This window comes from Artemia sp. Qi Xiang Cuo, chromosome 5 (genome assembly GCF_049724085.1).
Source record: "Artemia sp. Qi Xiang Cuo chromosome 5, ASM4972408v1, whole genome shotgun sequence".
In the NCBI taxonomy this organism is placed as follows: Eukaryota; Metazoa; Arthropoda; class Branchiopoda; order Anostraca; family Artemiidae; genus Artemia; species Artemia sp. Qi Xiang Cuo.
This window is the reverse complement of record NC_142798.1, coordinates 60736157-60755055: the sequence shown is the minus strand read 5'-3', so window position 1 is coordinate 60755055 and position 18899 is coordinate 60736157. Positions and strand designations below refer to the sequence as shown.

Sequence of the window (18899 nt, the reverse complement as noted above, 5' to 3'; positions counted from 1 at the left end):
GAAGCTACAATTCTGTTGCAAAATGTACTAACTTTTATTTTCATAACTTTAGTTCATTTGAGATATGAAATCTTAAGGAAGATTAATTATATGCAGCTAAGATAACAAGATCATAGAATGAATTTTAGAGAAGCGTTCCATGATCTTGAAGCACTAGCAACTGAACTACCCGAAATTCAAGACTAGGTCCGTGAAGAGTTAATAGAAAACATAGAATGAGCCAATTGGATCTGACCAGCTCACATTTTTGCTGCATCTTCTACATGCAAACTGTTTTGCATCAAATCTAAACTGAGCGAGATTCTACTTTTCACTTCATTGGAAAGCAAATGAGTTAGATGAATGAAACTTCCAAGAACTGATCTAGAGCTTAAATTGCACTACAAAGGTCTTTTAAAGAATCTGCCCCCTCACCTTCCCTCTTTAAAGGGTAATAACCTTTAATGAACTTGGACAAGCTCTGATCTATAGCACAAATGATGCACAACTAAAGTGTTTTGAACTTTATACTGTAGCTAAATCCTTATTTATAGGTATTTAACAAATTTAAAAGTATGTCTTCAATATAAAAAAATCATATAGCTTAAAATAATACTCAAAATTATTGTAACTCTGTTTTCAAACAACAGAATTGAGGTAGGTCTTCGAAGCAATCTTCTATGCCCTAGAAATAGGGAAGACACAGAAAAGAGCATGAAAACACCTTTCCAGAACAGAGTTTAATCTCTGGATCAATTTCTAAAAGTTTCATTCATCTAGCGTTTTCCCATTTAAAAAATCTTTCCAAATAAAATATTTGCTACCATGACAATTAGTTAAAGCTACAATAAATGACAGAGATCCAATAGAAACTAAAGAAATATACTATTTAATGCTCTTTCCAAAATAATAATCACTGTCCGATAGTTGGGCTGGATATACAAAAGTGTACTAATTATGTGGGTTTGAATTATTTTTGTGCTTATTTCTTGTCAAAAGTCGGTTCATAATGCCAAATAAAGCCAACCATGCAATGGCAGCAATGATTATATTCAGGAAAGCATTGATTGGGGAATCAAAAATACATTTTTTTTTATCTGATTCCTGTCTTACAAAGCCAATCCATCAACAATTACATGAAGCCCCTCACCCCCAATCTAATGCCTGGATACATCCCTAGGCTATGTACAATTGTTTGCTGGTTTTGATGGCTGGCATTATTTTTTGTATCAATTTCAGTAATCTTGAAAAAAGTTTTGACTTTCCTGAACTAGCTAAAATAAGAACAAAAACTAACACTTATTATTCCCATCCAGGGGCTAGGCATATAACCCCAGAAAATCCCCACCGCCTGCAGAAAATTCCCCCACATGCAAAACTGAACAGCCAAAGGGGAAGTATAGAAAGTCAAAATAATGAAGAAAAGAAGGAATTTTGGAATATTCAACCTATATTCTAAAATGTAGGCAGGACATATGGCATAGAATATCCTATAGTATTAATTTTTACATTTTTGCTTATTTAAATTTCTTTTTGTGTGTGTGTTTTTTTTTGGGGGGGGGGTTGAGTTATAATAACAGGGTAAGATAATGGTTAAGAAAATAATTCAAAAATATGAATTAGTGGCAACTGTAGAAGGGTTGCCTGTAATGGAAGTGCACAGAAATAACAGGCTGGAACTGAGTAGTACAAGTGATTGCTTTTGCATGGACCTGGTCTGGTACCAACCAGAGGCAATCACTATCCCTGTGTTTGGGGCAGTGGTGGACAATGGATTTTCAGACTGGCAGGTTATTTTACTGACTTAGATGATTTTGCTATTAAAATTAGTGATGCACTGTGCTACTATTTTAACAACACAACATCTTTCATTGACTGCCTGATTTTTTTGCCCCCCCCATTCATGACACCTCTGCTGACAACTATAGTACTCAATACCAGTTCACCCATTGCAATCAATAACATGTCCACAATACAAACATCAGAATGTTTCCTGTCTGAAAAACTTTTATGGGGTATATTTTTTTTTTTTTTTTTTTTTTTTTAATTTCAGATATAGTCAGAACCCATTTTAACTACAGGCTAAACACTCAGGTTGGAACCTGATTTCATCGAACATTTTCACCTTGTTTTCTCTTAAAACCACCCACACCTGCAGTGGCGCAGTCGGCTAAAATTTCTGTCCCAGTAGGCATCTGAATGTAATATTTAATGGTACAAGGAGAAACATTTACTTACCGTTAGTTCTTGAACGCATTTAATATGCATTTAGCGTTTAATATACTATAAGGAGGCTAAAGGTTTAATTCTATTTAAATAAATAAAATTGAAAAAGTAAATTCTTTTTTATAATAAATAATATTGAATAAGCAAAATTTTAATGGTGTAATTTTTATTTTCATTTCAATGCTGTAACAACTGGAAAAGAGAACATTTGTAATATAATTGGCTTTCAATGAAGCGCCAATGACGCAGTAAGCATTAGATTTATACAGCTGGGGACGGAGGCATTCGCTAAATTCTTGTTTGTAGTGGAACTAAATTTGTCGTGAACAGTTTTGGGAAGGAATAAGATTAAGCTAAATATTTGATATTTAGTGATATCAGCTGCTGAAAATTACATCATTTAAAAATTTAATTTTACTGTAGTTTTATTTTTAATTTTGTAATAAGTACGTAATAAAATATTTGTAATATATCTTATTTTCAGTAAAGCACCAATAACGTAGCAGGTTTTAGACTTTAACAGTTAGGGAAGGAGGCCGTACCCATACTCTTTTCTGCAGGGATTTTTGTTAGTTTCAATCTTGATTCGCATATTTAATTAAAGCTTTTTTCGTTTTAAGATTTATTTATTCATTTGTTCTTTTACAACAAAAGAATAAAAACGAAAGAAATACAAAACCAAAAGAATGGAACCACAAGAACAGTGCAAGAAGAGATAAGAAAACTATACACAATATTTTTTTTATAAAGGAAAACTAAAAAAAACTGAACCCCCTCCCCCTCCCGCACAAAAAAGCAAACCAAATGTATTTAAGCTACTCCAACCCCCAGGTAACAAGAGTCCAGCCTAGTGCAGGTTAGATTTTAAAAACTTTTAGTTTTATTGACGAGCAATTTTGATTTTCCCTTTCTCTTCTTCACTTGATTAGTTGCAATTCTTTTTTCCTTACTGTTAGACGTTTCTGTTCTTTTCTGGTTTTTATCGGAATTAAATATGCCTTGTTTGACGCATCTAAAGATTTTAGCGTTTCTTTTTTTTTTTATCTTTGCTTGTCCTTTTTCGGTGGCTGGGGTTAATCCCCTTGAAAATTTCTCCCTTCCACGCGGAAAATAACCCACAGAAAATAGCCCTCCCCTCCCGCCAAAAAAATCTTTGCTGGAAAATACCCTTTTGCTGCCTTTTTGGTGGGAAACTTTTCCGCCACGGGGGGGGGGATTACCGACATGATTTTAAAAACAATCAGAAATTAAAGTCTTTTTCAAATGAAAGTGCGCTCAGAAAAAATTTTCACCAGAGATAATCCGCAAAAAATTTTCTGGGTGGAATTTTCAGCTAGAATGGAAATGTCTTGGAAAAATTTCCCCGGAGAGGGGGGGGGCGAGTTTTACATGAAAACAAATTTTACAGGGTGGAATTTTTCTGTGGGTAACGTAAATTTAAGGAATCTTTCAGGCCGGGAGGAGCTAGATTTCCCGGTGCTATTTAAAAGCAATCAGAAATTATATTAAAAAAGTTTCTTCAACTGAAAGTAAGGAGTAACATCAAAACTTAAACGGACAGAAATCATTACATGTATGAAAGGGGTTGCCCCCTCCTCAAGACCTTACTCTTTACGCTAAAGTTTTGACTTTTTGTCCTAATTCCAGAAGAATGACTCCTGAAACACAATGGAGGTTTAATAAGAACAATAAGATTTTTTTAAATTTCCGGTCACCTGTTATGAAAGTGTTGGTGGATGCAGAGTGGGGAGAGGGGATGGTGCCTGAAACCACCTTGAGGGAGCCGGATTTTCCGGCATAATCTGATTAACAATCAGAAATTAAAATTTTAAAAACAAGTTTTTTCAACTTAAAGTACGGAACAACATTCAAAAAGACAAAAATTAGTCCATATATGAGCGGGCCTACACCCTCCTCAGTCTAACTAACGTCTAAATTGCTTTGACAAAGCTTTTTATTCTAATTAAACGGCCCTAATGTTTATGAAGTCTTTCTAAAGAATTGGGGAACAACAAAACTTTAGCGTAAAGAGAGAGGGGTTTAAGAGGGGTAAGCCCCCTCATATATTGAAAATTTTTTTTTTTATTTTAAGTTTTAATGTAGGTCCTTACTTTTAGCTGAAATACTGTTTCTTCTTCTATTTAATTTTATAAAAGGATTACTGTATTGAAATAAACGACACATCATTAACACAGAATTCTGATTATTGGACAGTTCTTCTCGGCTTCGTTTGTTTTGTTGGGCGTTTTCAGGCTGAAAAACCTCTTCCTAGCTAATTTATCTACTATGGGTTGCCTCCCCGTAGTAGCATAATATTTGTAGGCATGGATATATAATGAGTCGGAGGTAATAGGCTTGAGACTGTCTGTGCAGGAATTCGACTCTTGTTGATAGAAGAACATCGCTGAAAACCATGTTGTGACAAAGAATAGGCCCATGATTGCGCAAAGCTTCCCTTCATACTGGAGGTCCCAGGGACATCTTGCTGTCCGGTTCTAAGCCGGCTTAAGCGCCTCGGTGTAGACTTGAGAAGATGTGTTGGTCCCCGTCCTGCATTGGTGTCCGGGGTCATTGCTTTTCTTGAGGCAAAAATAATTTCAATGATTTAAAGAACACGAAAATTGGAACTTGGAATGTTTTGACATTAAAAAATAACTGTTGTATCGACATTTTGACTGAGAACTTGAAACGATTCGAACTGGACTTATTAGGAGTTTCAGAAACTCATATCTAAGGGATAGGAAGCATGGCATGAGGTGAAATAGAATTTGTTTACTCAGGCAGGAAGGATGGGATACATAGATAGGGAGTAGGGCTCATGATGAATAAGGAAGCTGCTAAGTTTTGTTTAGGCTTGGAAGGTATTAATAATATGAATACTAATTGCTCATTTTATGACTAAAAAGTTCAGGGCATCAGTTATAGTAGTATATGCTCCTGTAGAGCCAACTGAAGGAGATACTAGTGGTTCAGATGAATTTTACTTACAATTACAGAAGCAAATAGACCGGGTCCCAGGTAGAAACATGGTGTTTTAATTAGGAGATTTTAACTCCCAAGTCGGTAGAGTTAGGGATAGATGGTATCCTAGCCTAGGTAAATTTGGTATAGGAAAAGAAAACAGCAATGGCTACGGACTGTTGCAATTTTGTAGGTATAACAATCTAGTTATAACAAATACGGTGTTGATAATTTCGGAGACCACACTGCCTTTCCATGACGATAAAATAAAAGTTCAAAAATGAAAAGTTCGAAAAATCATTCTCACATGTCTTATTTTCAATATTATGTGGTCTTTTTACTTCCGCATCCCATTTTTGTGGATTATAAACATTTCGAAAACGAGTATCAAGCATTTCGTTTTTTTGACAGGGGGGCTCAGCCTCCCAATTTGTTTTATGGGCCGGTCCACCTCCCCCTGTAGCCAACGAAGTTGTATATTTTTCCGTCTTAGCATTTAATGTCTGGTAACTTTCATTTTTCTTGCGATCGATTCTTAGACAAATTATTAGGGCTATTCGATAGCCTAGAAGTTAGATGTGATAAAATCTCAGTTTCTGGAATTCCCCAACGCGCTTCTATTAGACCTATCATGGGTCTGTTAAACTCTTGGTGCTCTATCTCTTCTTTCTCTCTAGCTATTTTATAATTCTCCTCCTTGTTTCTATGGCTATTTTATCAGCCTCCTCCTTTTTTCTGGCTATTCTATCAGCCTCCTCCTTTTTTCTCTGGCTATTCTATCAGCCTCTTCTTTTTGCTCTCTAGCTTTTCTATCGGCCTCTTCTTTTTGTTCTCTAGCTTTTCTATCAGCCTCTTCATTTTGCTCTCTAGCTATTTTTTCTTCCTTCATGAAACTTAATATGTATTGTGTCATATCTACATGACTACTTTTTCGTGAGCCCCTGCTGGATCTCGATTCAACACTGCTCCGTCTATTTGGACTACTTTGATTCCATCCATCATTATTTCTTCTTAATTCATTTTCTGAATCTGTTCGTTCTTAATCCATATTTTCTCTTACCCGCAACTCCCCTTCATTTTACACAGCATCTGAGGGGTGATTTCGTCTTGTTTTTTCATATATTATATCTTCCTTGTTTAGTTCGTACCCTTTTATTTTACTGAATATACTCCTTCCCGATTATATTATCTCTTAATTAGTTAGTTAATCGTGGCGAGTTCAAAAATTGCGACACGTAAAAATTATGGTACGCAATTACTATCATGAACTATTAGCGCCGTGTAATGAGAATCAACAATTTTTCAAAACCGGAATATCTACACTCTATTAGGAAATAACAACTTCTTTCACAGCAAGCAATTTTACGCCAGTGAAATATATCTCCGAAAAACGAATTAACAAGGGTTTTCAAGAAAGTAAACTGAAAAACCGCGCAAATATTCCACTAGTGAATTAGCTGGACTAAACTCAAACAGGGGAACTACCCTGTAAAACAAATCACGTATCCTCCCTGGATGATCGTACTCCAAATATAATCTCCTCTTAGGCCGATTACTCAATAGGACAGTGCCTTCCATCTTCCTTATCAAATGTGGGCACAAAACTGACAAATTTCCTAATTTGCCGTCTTCAATAATCTTATAACCTTCGTCACTGAAGATTATATCTAAGTCCGCCAATTCACTCAAATTCACTCAATTCACTCAAACCCGACTCACTTTTTTCTTATCCGTTCTTAAACCCTATAATACTTTCTAATACGGAGATTCCCCTACTTTTGACTCATACCCAATTAATTTCACGTTATTGTTTTTTATTATTGTCTAACTAGGCACACCCCATTTAGATCTTCATAATGCCGTATTTTTGTGTTCGTTTTCTCTAATTTTCGTTTAGGCTCAGCCCAAACCTTGACGAAAGGAGGGAATGAAAGGGGGCTCTATCCTTTCTCATGCACTATGTTGTTCCTAGGTAGGAGCCTGGCTCATCAAATTTTAAATTCGCAATCTTCCAACTCTGTTTTTCCGTGCCAACTTTTACAGCCTAAAGCCTATACTGTAGGCTAATTTTCACCAGTATCTTCGGACACACTTGATCTTTTGCCATCACTGCTGTTGATAGCTCCTTTTTCGCTGCCACCAGTATTCGTGTGGTAAGGTACGGGTGTCGCCACTTATTGGTGCAAAAATGGTGCTACACCACTTACTGGAGGGGAAAGCCCCTGGTGGTGCCAAACATTAGAATGGGATGCCCACGCTTACCACAGCGGTTTTGTAAATATAGTGTTTGTTAATACCCAATTTACAATATACCCTACCCCAGGGTATGATAACGTGATCAAACGGTCAAATGGCCAAACTCTAAGGCCAAGGGTACCCACCCTGGGTTACCAATAATATTTCTAACTATCTCCTTGGACTCCACCTAGGCTAAAAAGTCAAAGATTATATAGTACAAAAAAGCTTACTGGCTTCAAGATCACGCATATATCAGAACTGATCCGCAAAATAATATTTTTCCCCTAGAGCGTTCAACCACGTGTCTGCAGCGAGGGGTAGGCAAATTTTCCCAGCCAATCCAAACGCTTACCAATTACCACATTACTTCAAATGAATCGGCATTATGCCCTTCTTTCAACCCCCCCCCCCCCCCCGACAATTCGGACCAGACTTGTTACCTGAAAGTAACTTTTAGCGATGGTGAATCATCCCAAACTGCGCAATTAAAACCTCGTGGTTTTTAACAACCTACTCAATTAAGGAAAGAAAAATGATGGAGCCAAAGTTAAGAAAAAATTAATAATTACCGCTAAGAGGAAAAGGGAATAATTAAAGAACCCAAAAAAAAGAAACAGGGAAGGGCATTTATCTGAGCAAAAGAACCAAAGGTCCCAACAGCTATCATTTAAAATTAAAGTAAAAGTCCCAATAGCGTTTCTTTTGATGACTGCTAGCAATTGACACCGTCATGAAACTTGTTGCATGTTGGTTGTTTCTTCGTGAAACATGATGCATGCTGATTTTCGTTCGTGAAACTTGTTACAGGTGGATTATCTCTTCAAGAAACTTAATGGATCTTGATTTAAGTCTTCGAAAAACTTGCTATATTTTTATTTCTTCTTCATGAAATATTTAGCATGTTGCTTTTCCTTTTCGTGAGACATAGATATTAATTTTTCCTCCTATGAACCTGATTTTGCTCGTGAAACATCTTGCGAGATGATTTTTGTTCGTAAAACTTAGTTAATCTTGATTTTTTCAGTCGTGAAAAATTTTGTACGTTGATTTATTCTTTCGTCAAACTTAATTTATCGTGACATTTTTTTTCGTGAAACATGATGCATACTGATTTTTGTTCGTGAAACTTGTTGTATGTGGATTATTTCTTCAAGAAACTCAATGTATCTTGATTTATGTCTTGGACTGAAATCTAACCTCCAGTCAAAGAAATGAGGTATTTTCATTAAGACCTTCCAAGAATAACTCTTAATCTGGTGTAAAATTATCTCTAATAACAGCCCTCCCCCTTTAGAATTGCTTGCTAGGGTGGGTTAGCCGCACATTGTCACGGCAGCGTGAATATGCGTAGCCTTGGCTCAAAGAAACGTAAAATTTCAATTAAAACCTCTAAGAAATAACTCTTAGTTGGGTTAAATGTCTCTCTAATAACAAGCCCCTCACCGCTGGAAGTGGTTTCTAGGGCCCCGTTGGAATTGGTTGTTAGGGCCCCGCTGGAATCGCTCACTAGGGTCCCAGTAGACTTGGTTTCTAGGCCCCCCGGTGGAATTGGATGTTAGGTGGAATTGTTCACTATGGGGTGGGTCAGCCACATATTGTTACAATTCCATTTCATATGCATAGTCTTGGCTCAAAGAAACGTGGTATTTCCATTAAAGTCTCTCAGAAATGGCTCTTAATATGAATTAAATTTATCTCTAATAACAAGCCCCCCTCTGAAACTGGTTGCTAGGACTCCCGCATTTCTTTAATTCACGCTTATTTTTGCTTATATTTTATCCTAAATAAGGTTTTTTTCACGTTTTGTTTTTGAATTGTCGAGTTTTAACCGGTTTTTCTGTGATTTCAGGGTTCTTTTTGCTTATATTTTATCCTTTAAGCTTTTTCACGTTTTGATTTTTCCGTTTCACTTTTTGTTTGTAAAGGATTGGGATACAAACTCATACTTTAGCATAAAGAGCAAAGTATTTAAGAGGGGGCATCCCCAACATCTCACTACTGAAAATTTCCCCAGAGAAAATTCGCCTCCCGAAAAATGTCTGTTTACTTCCCAATAACAAATGTTATTTTTAAGCAATAGGCAATAGGCTTTTCTTTTTTGAATTAAATAAAAAAACAAGGTTTTTTAACTGAAAGTAAGGAACTACAGTAAAAATTAAAACGAACAGAAATTATTCTGTATATAAAAGGAGCCGTTACCTCCTAAACGCCTCACTCTTTACACTAAATTTTGACTCTTGTCACAACTCTACTTTTTAAACAATAAAAACTTTAGTGTAAAGAGTAAGGCGTTGAGGAGGGGACAACCCCTTTTCATATACGGAATAATTTCTGTTCGATTTAAGTGTTAATGTTGCTCCTTACTTTCAGTTAAAAAAAACTTTTTTTATTTAATGAAAAATTAAAAAAAAATTTGCAAATTAATTTTGGAAGATTTATTCCTTATATGAAGGGTTGCCTCCTCCTCATTACCTTACTCTTTGCGCTATAGCTGTTAGTACTTTTAAAAAAGCTTCCTATTCTAACTAAAGAACCCCCGTGTTTCAGTAAACAGTCTAAAAATTTGGGACAAACGGTCAAACTTTAGCATAAAGAGCTAAGTATTAAGGAGGGGGACACTCTTCATATATGTAGGGGCGACCCTTCCCATCTAGGAAATCTCCTTCGGTGAAATTTAGCCAACGTAAAGTAAACCTTCCCCCTGTCAAATTCCCTCCAGACAGATCCATCCTCGCTGAGAATCCCCCCTCCCAGTAAAATTGCTTGCAGACAATTCAACCTGAAAATTCTCCTTAACGTTCTTTCATTTGAATTAGACTTTAATCTCTAATTGGTTTCTCGATCACTCCATAAATGCCCCTTTCCGTGGAGATTATTTCTCAGAAATCAAAACGGGCGGAAAATAGCCCCCAGATAATTCCGCTGCGACACCTCCACATGAAAAATTGACATAAACCGTAATTCTTCTAGGCCAGCACTGATGTTTTCAATATTTTAGCATTTGTTATTAAAATATATATATTATTCAATGCTACCGCTACTACTACTGACAACTCACTGCAGAACCAAACCGCTAGAGGCCAACACAGCTATGCACGCTCCTCCTCCATCCCAATCTATTCAAAGCCTTGCTCTGTACACCTTCACAGGAAGCTCCCATTTCCTTTAAATCTTTCTTTATGACATCCTCCCACCCCAACCGCGGAGAATCTGCTTTTCTTTCAGCCCTAGACGGTTGGCCAAAAAGAACAATCTTTGGCAATCTGTCATCCTTCATCCGCAGAACGTGCCCTAGCCCTCTCAAGCTTTCTCTCATTATAGCCATAGAAAGCAGGATTGAACCACTTTTCGTGCAGCCTTCTGTTTGAAATATGATCAGCCAGCCGGGTCACCAGAACAATCCGTAGGCAATTTCTCTGAAAAATATCTAGCAAATCTCCATCCACTTTTTGGAGTGCCTATGCTTCCGAGCCATATTTGATCACTGTCATAACTGTAGCTTCTCATGTTCCAATCTTGGTTTGCAGACTTATCTTCCTATTCTTACAATTTTTTTAACTGTGTAAAAAAAAACCTGAGCCTTTGCTATTCTACTTTTAACATCTTCACTGCTACCACTGTCTTTAATAATAGCATTATCAAGGTAAGTGAAGCTGTTCATCTGATCAGTCTTTTTTTTTACCCAAAGTCATCTTTTCATCTTCTTTTATTCCTAGCCTAAGCAACTTAGTCTTCTTAAGATTTATTTTCAAACCTATTCTAGCACCCTGAACTTGCAAAACCTCTAGAAGTTCATTCATTTTGCTAACATTTCGATCTAAGATGCTTAAATCATCAGAGTAATTTACGTCCAGGGTATTTTCTCCTCCCCATTTGATTCCAAGGTCTCCCATTGCCTTTCCTGTGCTTCTTACAACAAATCCATCGAAATGATCCATATAAAGGGGGATACCATACAAGGATAAAACCTTTACTAGGGTTCTTCTTTCAACAAAATCAAGCACTTGCTCATAATCCATAGAATGCTCGCTAACTCAGAAAGTTCTCAATTATTAACCTAAGAGTGAAAATTTGGTAGACACATCCTCTACCTTTTCTAAAACCGCACTGTTCTTCTCTTGAAACTTTGTCTACAGCATATCTCAGTCTAATAAGTATGTTATTACTAAGTAATTTGCTACCTACAGAGGCCAGACTACGGCCTCAATAATTACCACATTCACTCTTATCAGCTTTCTTTTACAGTGGTTTAATTAAGGTTTTCTTAAAATTGCTAGGCACTTCCCTTTTTTCAAAAATTATATTCATAGTCTTCAGTAACTTATCTCTAACCTCAGAGCTGCCCTACTTAAGAAACTCATTTACCACACTATCAGCACTTGGAGCCTCATTATTTTTAATCCTTTTAGTACTGTTGCTAATTCTTCCACATAAAAAATCTTTCTTTACATCCATGGTATCACAATTTTCTTTTTAATTTTCTTTTATATCTTTACCTGCAACTCTATCTCTGTTTAGCACATTCTCAAAATGATCTGCCTATTTCTCTTTAACTCTTTCCTTATCGTTAATTGTGCCCCCGTTCTTATCTTTAACTGGGACAGGTCCAGATGGACTACTCTCTCTCAATTTATTAACACGCCAGTAAAATACTTTACTAATATGCCATATAGCTGCGTCTTCCAGATCCTCGGCAATTTTATCAATGGCCTTCACTTTACACCTCCTTAGTTCATATTTTTATGCTTTCTTCACTTTTGTTACATTCCTTTTGTTTTCAAATGATGTAATATGACCTAGACAAGTTAAGTTAGGTATTGAATTAATGAAATATTAGGTAGCATTGGATTTAGATATTTCATTGCGTAAACGATTACGTATTGAAGATCCGTCTAGTAAATCGAAATATACTATGACACAGACTTTTTATTGTAAATAAAAGTTTTATTAATAAAAAAAATTATAAAATCATGAAATCACAGAAAGAGCAGTTGCAACTCAACAAACACAAAGTTTGTTAAATTAGAATAAGATAGCTTGTTGAACATTCTAAATAACGTTTGCGTGAAGAGCAAGGTACTGTCGAGGAGTATCCTCCCTATATCGTAATAATTTCTGTTTGTTTAAGTTTTAATGTTGATCCTTACTTTCAGTTGAAAAAACCTGCTTTTTTGGTTTATTCACTTAAAGGCACAAACATTTCTCAGAGGAAAACATTGAAATGCCGCTAATTTCACACTTTAGATGCGTGAGCCAATTGCATATAGACACTTAGACTGCCTTTGCATCCCCTTTGTCAATGTAGTGTTAATCAGCTATGCAAGGGTAGAATGTGAAGTAAATTATGCAAATAAGGTAAAAAAATTTTCTGGGGTTTTGAATATATTGATTTATTTAAATAACATGGTGTCAGATTCTAAGTCAAAACAAAGAAAATTTTTAATTGATAGAACTTCTTATCAGAGGCAATGCACAGTGTTGCCTATAGTAAAGAGCCATTAGGCTACATTATATTATTATTTTTTCCAGAGGCACTTTATATAGAAGGGACTTATTTTCAAGGGACTAATATCATTATAAAGTAAATATTCAGTTTATTTAATTAGTTCTTTCTAGTTATCTTGATTATTATAATGATTTAATTTTTGTTTGTTGTCCATGTTTTGAAAAACAGAGCACATTGTTTAAAATACAAATAGTTTTCAATAAAACGCAAACAATGCAATAGACTTTCAAACTTTTATGGTTAGAGGACAAAGAATAGGGCAGTAACTAAACTCCTGCTTGAAGTAGTTTTTGTTTGTTTCAAGTTTGACTAGAATATTAAATTTTCTTTTTACTCTTTAATTATTCCTCTATATACACAATCATCTTTATGATTGTGTATTTCAATTTCTGTTTGTTTTGGGTTTAATTTAACCTTTAACTGTAATTTTGGTGATTTTAAGTTGGAATTATTTTAGCTGGTCTTGACTTTACTTCTACTGGTCTTAAGTTTGGCATGTCTATTTACTTTTATATATAAAAACTTTTGTTTTGTAAGTTTTTCTTTAATTAATCCAAAATGAGGTCTGAAGTACCTTTAAGATTCTTTTTTATTTCCCATGGACTTGATCTGGTACTGACAACTAAGGTACATGATAGCAGCTCACCTCTTGTGACAAAGAACAAGTCCACTTGGCATAGGCTACATCAGAAGGTTTTCCTGTTGGAACAAAAAGTCCTGTTGCACTAAATTTTATAGTATTTCCTTCTGAGTGGGCCTAACTGTAGACTAATACTAGGTTATGGAGTTGAATAGTAGCTTAGTGCTTATTTGTTAATTACCTTAATAGCAACAGTGATAGCTGGCACTTGCCAGTGATAGGATGATCCTGTAGTCGCTAGTCAGTGAAGATTGTGTACTGACTGATCAGGTGAGTCCCAAAATAATTGCCAAGGCTTGTTGTACCATTCATTGTCAACTGATGATTTGAGTGACTCAATACTGACAGAAGATACTGTTTCCTGGTCTAACAAGCTCCATAGATTCACCACTTGATTAGAAAAGAATTTGCTACATAACCTTGAGTTGGCATGCTTCTTGAAAAGTTTTTGATCATGTCCTATTGTCCCTGAAGAGACATTTAGGATAAGTTCTTTATGGTTGAGCAGCTTGAATGCCATACTCATATCCCCTCTTTTTTGACAATAGGTCAGTGAGGGTAAATTTAATTTTTCAAGCCAGGAGGGGTAGGGAATGTTATAGAAACCTCAGATGCATTCAGTTTTATGCATCTGAACTGATTCTAAAGTTTCTTGGTCAGATTTATTAATTGGGATGGCTATGATTATGCCAAACTCTAGCTTAGGCCAAAGTAAACCTTTACAGAGCTTTGAAACAATTGAGGGTGAATGACTACTGAAAGTTCTCTCAAATATACTGAGATTCTGGCTAGCCTTTGCTGCCACAGTCTGGGCATGCAAATTAAACTTCAGCTGTTCATCAACTGAGAGACCCAGATCATGTTCAGCATGACTACTGACAATATGTTGCCTTGTTTTGTCAATTGACTATTGAGTACTAGTGTCTTGAGCAAGGCCAGTGTCTTGAGCAAGGCCAACCTGGCCAGCAAGTAAATGAGTCTTAGTCTGATTGAATGATTTCAATTTTTTCTGAACATTCAACTCAACCAATTACCTTTGAATCATCTGCATAAAGGCTTATTTTATTTTTGATGTTACAAGGTGCATCATCAATTAAATTATTAAATAAAGTTGGGCCCAAGACTATGCCTTGAGGTCCTGCACTTCTCACTTCCACAACATCATAAAGACACGATTGTTCATTATCCCCAGACACTTTAACTGCTTGTTTTCTATTACGAAGGAAAAGCATCACCCAGTCAATAGTTTATGCATTAATACCAATAGCTTCAAGCTTAAATATGCAGTTGCCTGTGGCCCACCTTATCAAATACTTTTTCAAAGTCCAGCTAAATCATGACAACTGGGAAACCCTTGTCTATGTTCAGTGACATATTCATATGCATCAATAAGGTTGTTCTGAACTTATCTAGCCAGATCATGTTCAGCATGACTACTGACAATATGTTGCCTTGTTTTGTCAATTGACTATTGAGTACTAGTGTCTTGAGTTTTTATTACCAAAGTGGATAACCTTGCATTTCTGGACATTGAACTTCAGCTTCCAAGCCCCTGCCCAGCAAGTAAATGAGTCTTAGTCTGATTGAATGATTTCAATTTTTTCTGAACATTCAACTCAACCAATTACTTTTGAATCATCTGCATAAAGGCCTATTTTATTTTTGATGTTACAAGGTGTATCATTAATGAAAATTAAATAAAGTTGGGCCCAGGACTGTGCCTTGAGGTACTCCACATCTCACCTCCACAACATCAGAGAGGAAATGACTGTCCATTTTTCCCAAACACTTTAACTGCTTGTTTTTTATTACTAAGGAAAAGCATCACCCACTCAATAGTTTATGTATTAATACCAATAGCTTCAAGCTTAAATATGCAGTTGCCTGTGGCCCACCTTATCAAATACTTTTGCAAAGTCCAGCTAAATCATGACAACTGGGAAACCCTTGTCTATGTTCAGCAACATATTCATATGCATCAATAAGGTTGTTCTCAACTGATCTAGCAGAACAGAGACCATGCTGGCACGGGGACAACAGCTTATTTTGAGTCAGATGTTGAATGACTACAGAGTTGACTATGCTTTTGAGTATTTTTCTCACAGCAGAGGTGATACTATTGGTCTGTAGTTAACCGCCTTATCTCTGTTACCACCTTTATGCGCAGGGGTAATATGTGCTAACTTCCATTCTGCAGGTATACAATTTAAATTTAGAGACTTCTGGTAATTCTTGGTAAAAGGAAGAGACAGTTCAGCATGTACTTCTTTGAGAAGTTGAGGGTAAATACCATCTGGTTCAACTGATTTATTTGGGTTCATATTTTTAAGATGGGTTTCAAGGTAAACTTTATTGATGGTAATAGGTGGCATTACACTTAAGATGTCATATTTGGGGGACCTGGCAGAGGAGCACTGTCAACAGGTGTGAAGATGAAGGCAAATTGATCACTAAGGGAATTTGCTATTGCTTGGGGATCATCAATTTTAGAGCCATTATGTGCCAGATGGGTAACTGACTGTCTTCCAGGCTTTTTATCTGAGGCATAATTCTGATTTTTTTTTAGGATTTGATTCAGCTGATGCAGCTATTGCCTCCTCATACTGCTCAGAAATCTTTCTAGAGATATTTTTCACCTGGTTGCTTGCTTGTTTGTATCTGGTAATGATATGCATTATTCACATTATGTGAGTGAATGTAACTAGGGCATGGCTAGGGCACGTTGTGTGGATGAAGGATGACAGATTGCTGAAGATTGTTCTTTTTGGCTAAATGTCTAGGGCTAAACAGAAAGCAGGTCATCCTCGTCCGGGATGGGAGGATGTCATAAAGAAAGATTTAAAGGAAATGGGTACTTTGTGGGAGGGTGTAAAAAGTGAGACTTTGAATAGATTGGGACGGAGGAGGAGCATGTGTAGCTGTGTTGGCCTCATATGGCTTGGTGCTGTGGCAAGTTGTTTGTAGTAATCTTTGCTTCTCTTTGACAAACAATATAACCTGCTCACCTACATAGGCCAGACCTTAGCACATGTATGGCTATTGCCTACTCTTAGGATGTTACTTTTGAGCTAATTGATTTAAAAACAACAAGTTTTTGTGATGGAAGTAAAGAGCAAAGTTGAAAATTAAAATAAACTAGACCTATATCCCCCCCCCCCTCCCCAATGAAAAAATTATGTTTTTCAAATTCTTTTTCTTTTAATTTTAGATATTCCTATAGGCTACTAATGACTATATTGTATTAAAACTTCAGATGGATTAGAGGAAAAGTTTCCCTCTGTAGAGGGCAACACAAATACAATTTCAGAGTCCCATTAAGGGCCTACAGGGAATTTGTTATGACAATGAGTGAAATATTTAGAAAGGATATTTTGGAATTAGGAGTGTGTGGTCTAGCACCAAAATAAGTTTCTTCTGACTGTCCATTATAAACACTGGCCCTAACATCTAAGAAAGTTACACTAGAACAAGGGCTATACAGAGGCAAATGAGAAGCAGCTAGTTTATTTGCATTGCAGCTGATGCTGCAGACAGTTTTTTTAGACAAACTTATTTCCCTGAATCACTAGATCACATTTATCATTTGCTGGTCTGGAATGGAGTTCAACATAAAGCAGTGCTATTCTGATATGGTCTACCTTAGAAACATCATTATAGAACTGTACTTGTCCAGCTCTATTTTTTTCATAAGATTTCTGAAAAATAATTTTCTGTTGTTCTAGAAGCAGTAACAGAGAACATGATAGGAGAGTGGTTCTGGGTACTTGTGCCAAATACAGGAGGTTTGTTAGAGCCTATCAATAAGTGCACATTCAAAATGCTAACATTTGGGAGACTGTATTTATGCTGCAGGAACTCAAATATAAAATGTTCATCATTTGGCTTTGAAGCAACACTAAACACCACAAAATTAAACTTTCTCCTTTGACAATCTCTGGCCTCAATGATAAGCCTCTTAACTTGGCTTTCTAATTGATCATTAAGGCTGTTTTTTAAAGCCTCTACTTCAGATCAAACTAATTTACAAAGCATATTAGGATTAAATTGGGCACTAGATACTTACTCTAAGGAAGCAACACATGCATCAATATCTATGAATTTCTTGTCGATGTTTTTCTTTAACACAGCTTTAAATTAACAAACGATTTGGTAAATATTTACCAAATCATATTATTGAGTTATGACTAAAGTGAATATACTACTCAATGCCTTTTTTTTATGTTCTTTATGAATATAATAATCATTTTTGTCAAAAATGAATTTTAGCCCCTACTCCTATATATACCAATCCAGGGTATGTATTTGCACATTAGGGGGGGGGTGGAAAGTTTAAACTTATCTTTCATTTACATCAGAAATACAATTACCCCCATTCCCCTAATATATTTGTAAAGAGCATAAAAAAGGCATCAAGAGATATATTCACTTTAGTTGTAACTCAATAATATGATTTGGTAAACATTTACCAAAGATTTTTTCCTAGCCTCCTTGATCTTAGTGTCTAAGTTCTGTAAAGCAGCAATAGTGGACTGAAGTGGTTCTAGTGTCTTACTGACAATGTTCTGAATTTGGGCTTCACACTAATACCAGTCTGGTGCTACCTTTGCAGAATGAACACTTCCATTCACAGCCCAAACACCTGGTCATTCTAGTGAGAAGATTGAGTTCAGATCTAAACTCAATATAGGCTATAATAGCTCAGAAGATGAAATTTACACAGAAATTATAAATTGTGAAGCTTTTCACATATTAGAGTGGAGGAAGAGCATATACAGTGATCTTGGTACCAAGTGGCTTACTTCTGGAGAGAGTTGCTAGCCTATTAGCCTAGGTTAGTAGAAAAGGGAAGACCATTGCTTCTTAAGATATCAAATCATAAATTGATATTGTTCCCTAACTAACCTGTGAAGCTTTTTCCCAGACGAGATTTAACTTCTGTATTTTAAAGTCAGCAGCATTGCTGAAGATAAAGATACATAGAGCGAAAATGCTGATACACATTAGTTCAACGTTATTCATTTTCAAAATGCTTGCCAGTCAGTACTGCATGGGCCGATTTTCACAAGAAAGAGAGCCGGATAAAAGTCATGCGTCTACTTGAATCCGTGTTGTCGAGCTGGATTTGTTCAATGATTGTGTGTTTTTGCTTTCATTAGACATCTAGTTGAATTCTACACTGAGACCAGAGCAGAACTGAAGAGAAAAGCCCACCTTTTTGTCAAACAAATGGTTGTTTTCACGAGGATGAAAGGTGTTCATGAGTTCAACTTACATCCTCACGAAATTGGGTCCCGTGAGTGCGTTTGGATCTTGGACCCGGTACTTTGTGCTACAGGCTACTTCATGTGT

At 36.1% G+C, this 18899-nt stretch overlaps 1 protein-coding gene across 1 annotated transcript in view; it reads right to left on the bottom strand.

Moving 5' to 3' along the window:
* The window catches only part of LOC148952342 (alpha-2-macroglobulin receptor-associated protein), an 80717-nt gene extending 62095 nt beyond the window's left edge, over positions 1-18622 (bottom strand). Inside the window, exon 1 of the mRNA XM_089089794.1 lies at positions 18453-18622. Within this exon, the coding sequence (XP_088945920.1) occupies positions 18453-18569 (117 nt within the window). The 5' untranslated portion in view covers positions 18570-18622. The remainder of the gene's footprint in view (positions 1-18452) is intronic.
* Positions 18623-18899: the final 277 nt, after the last annotated feature.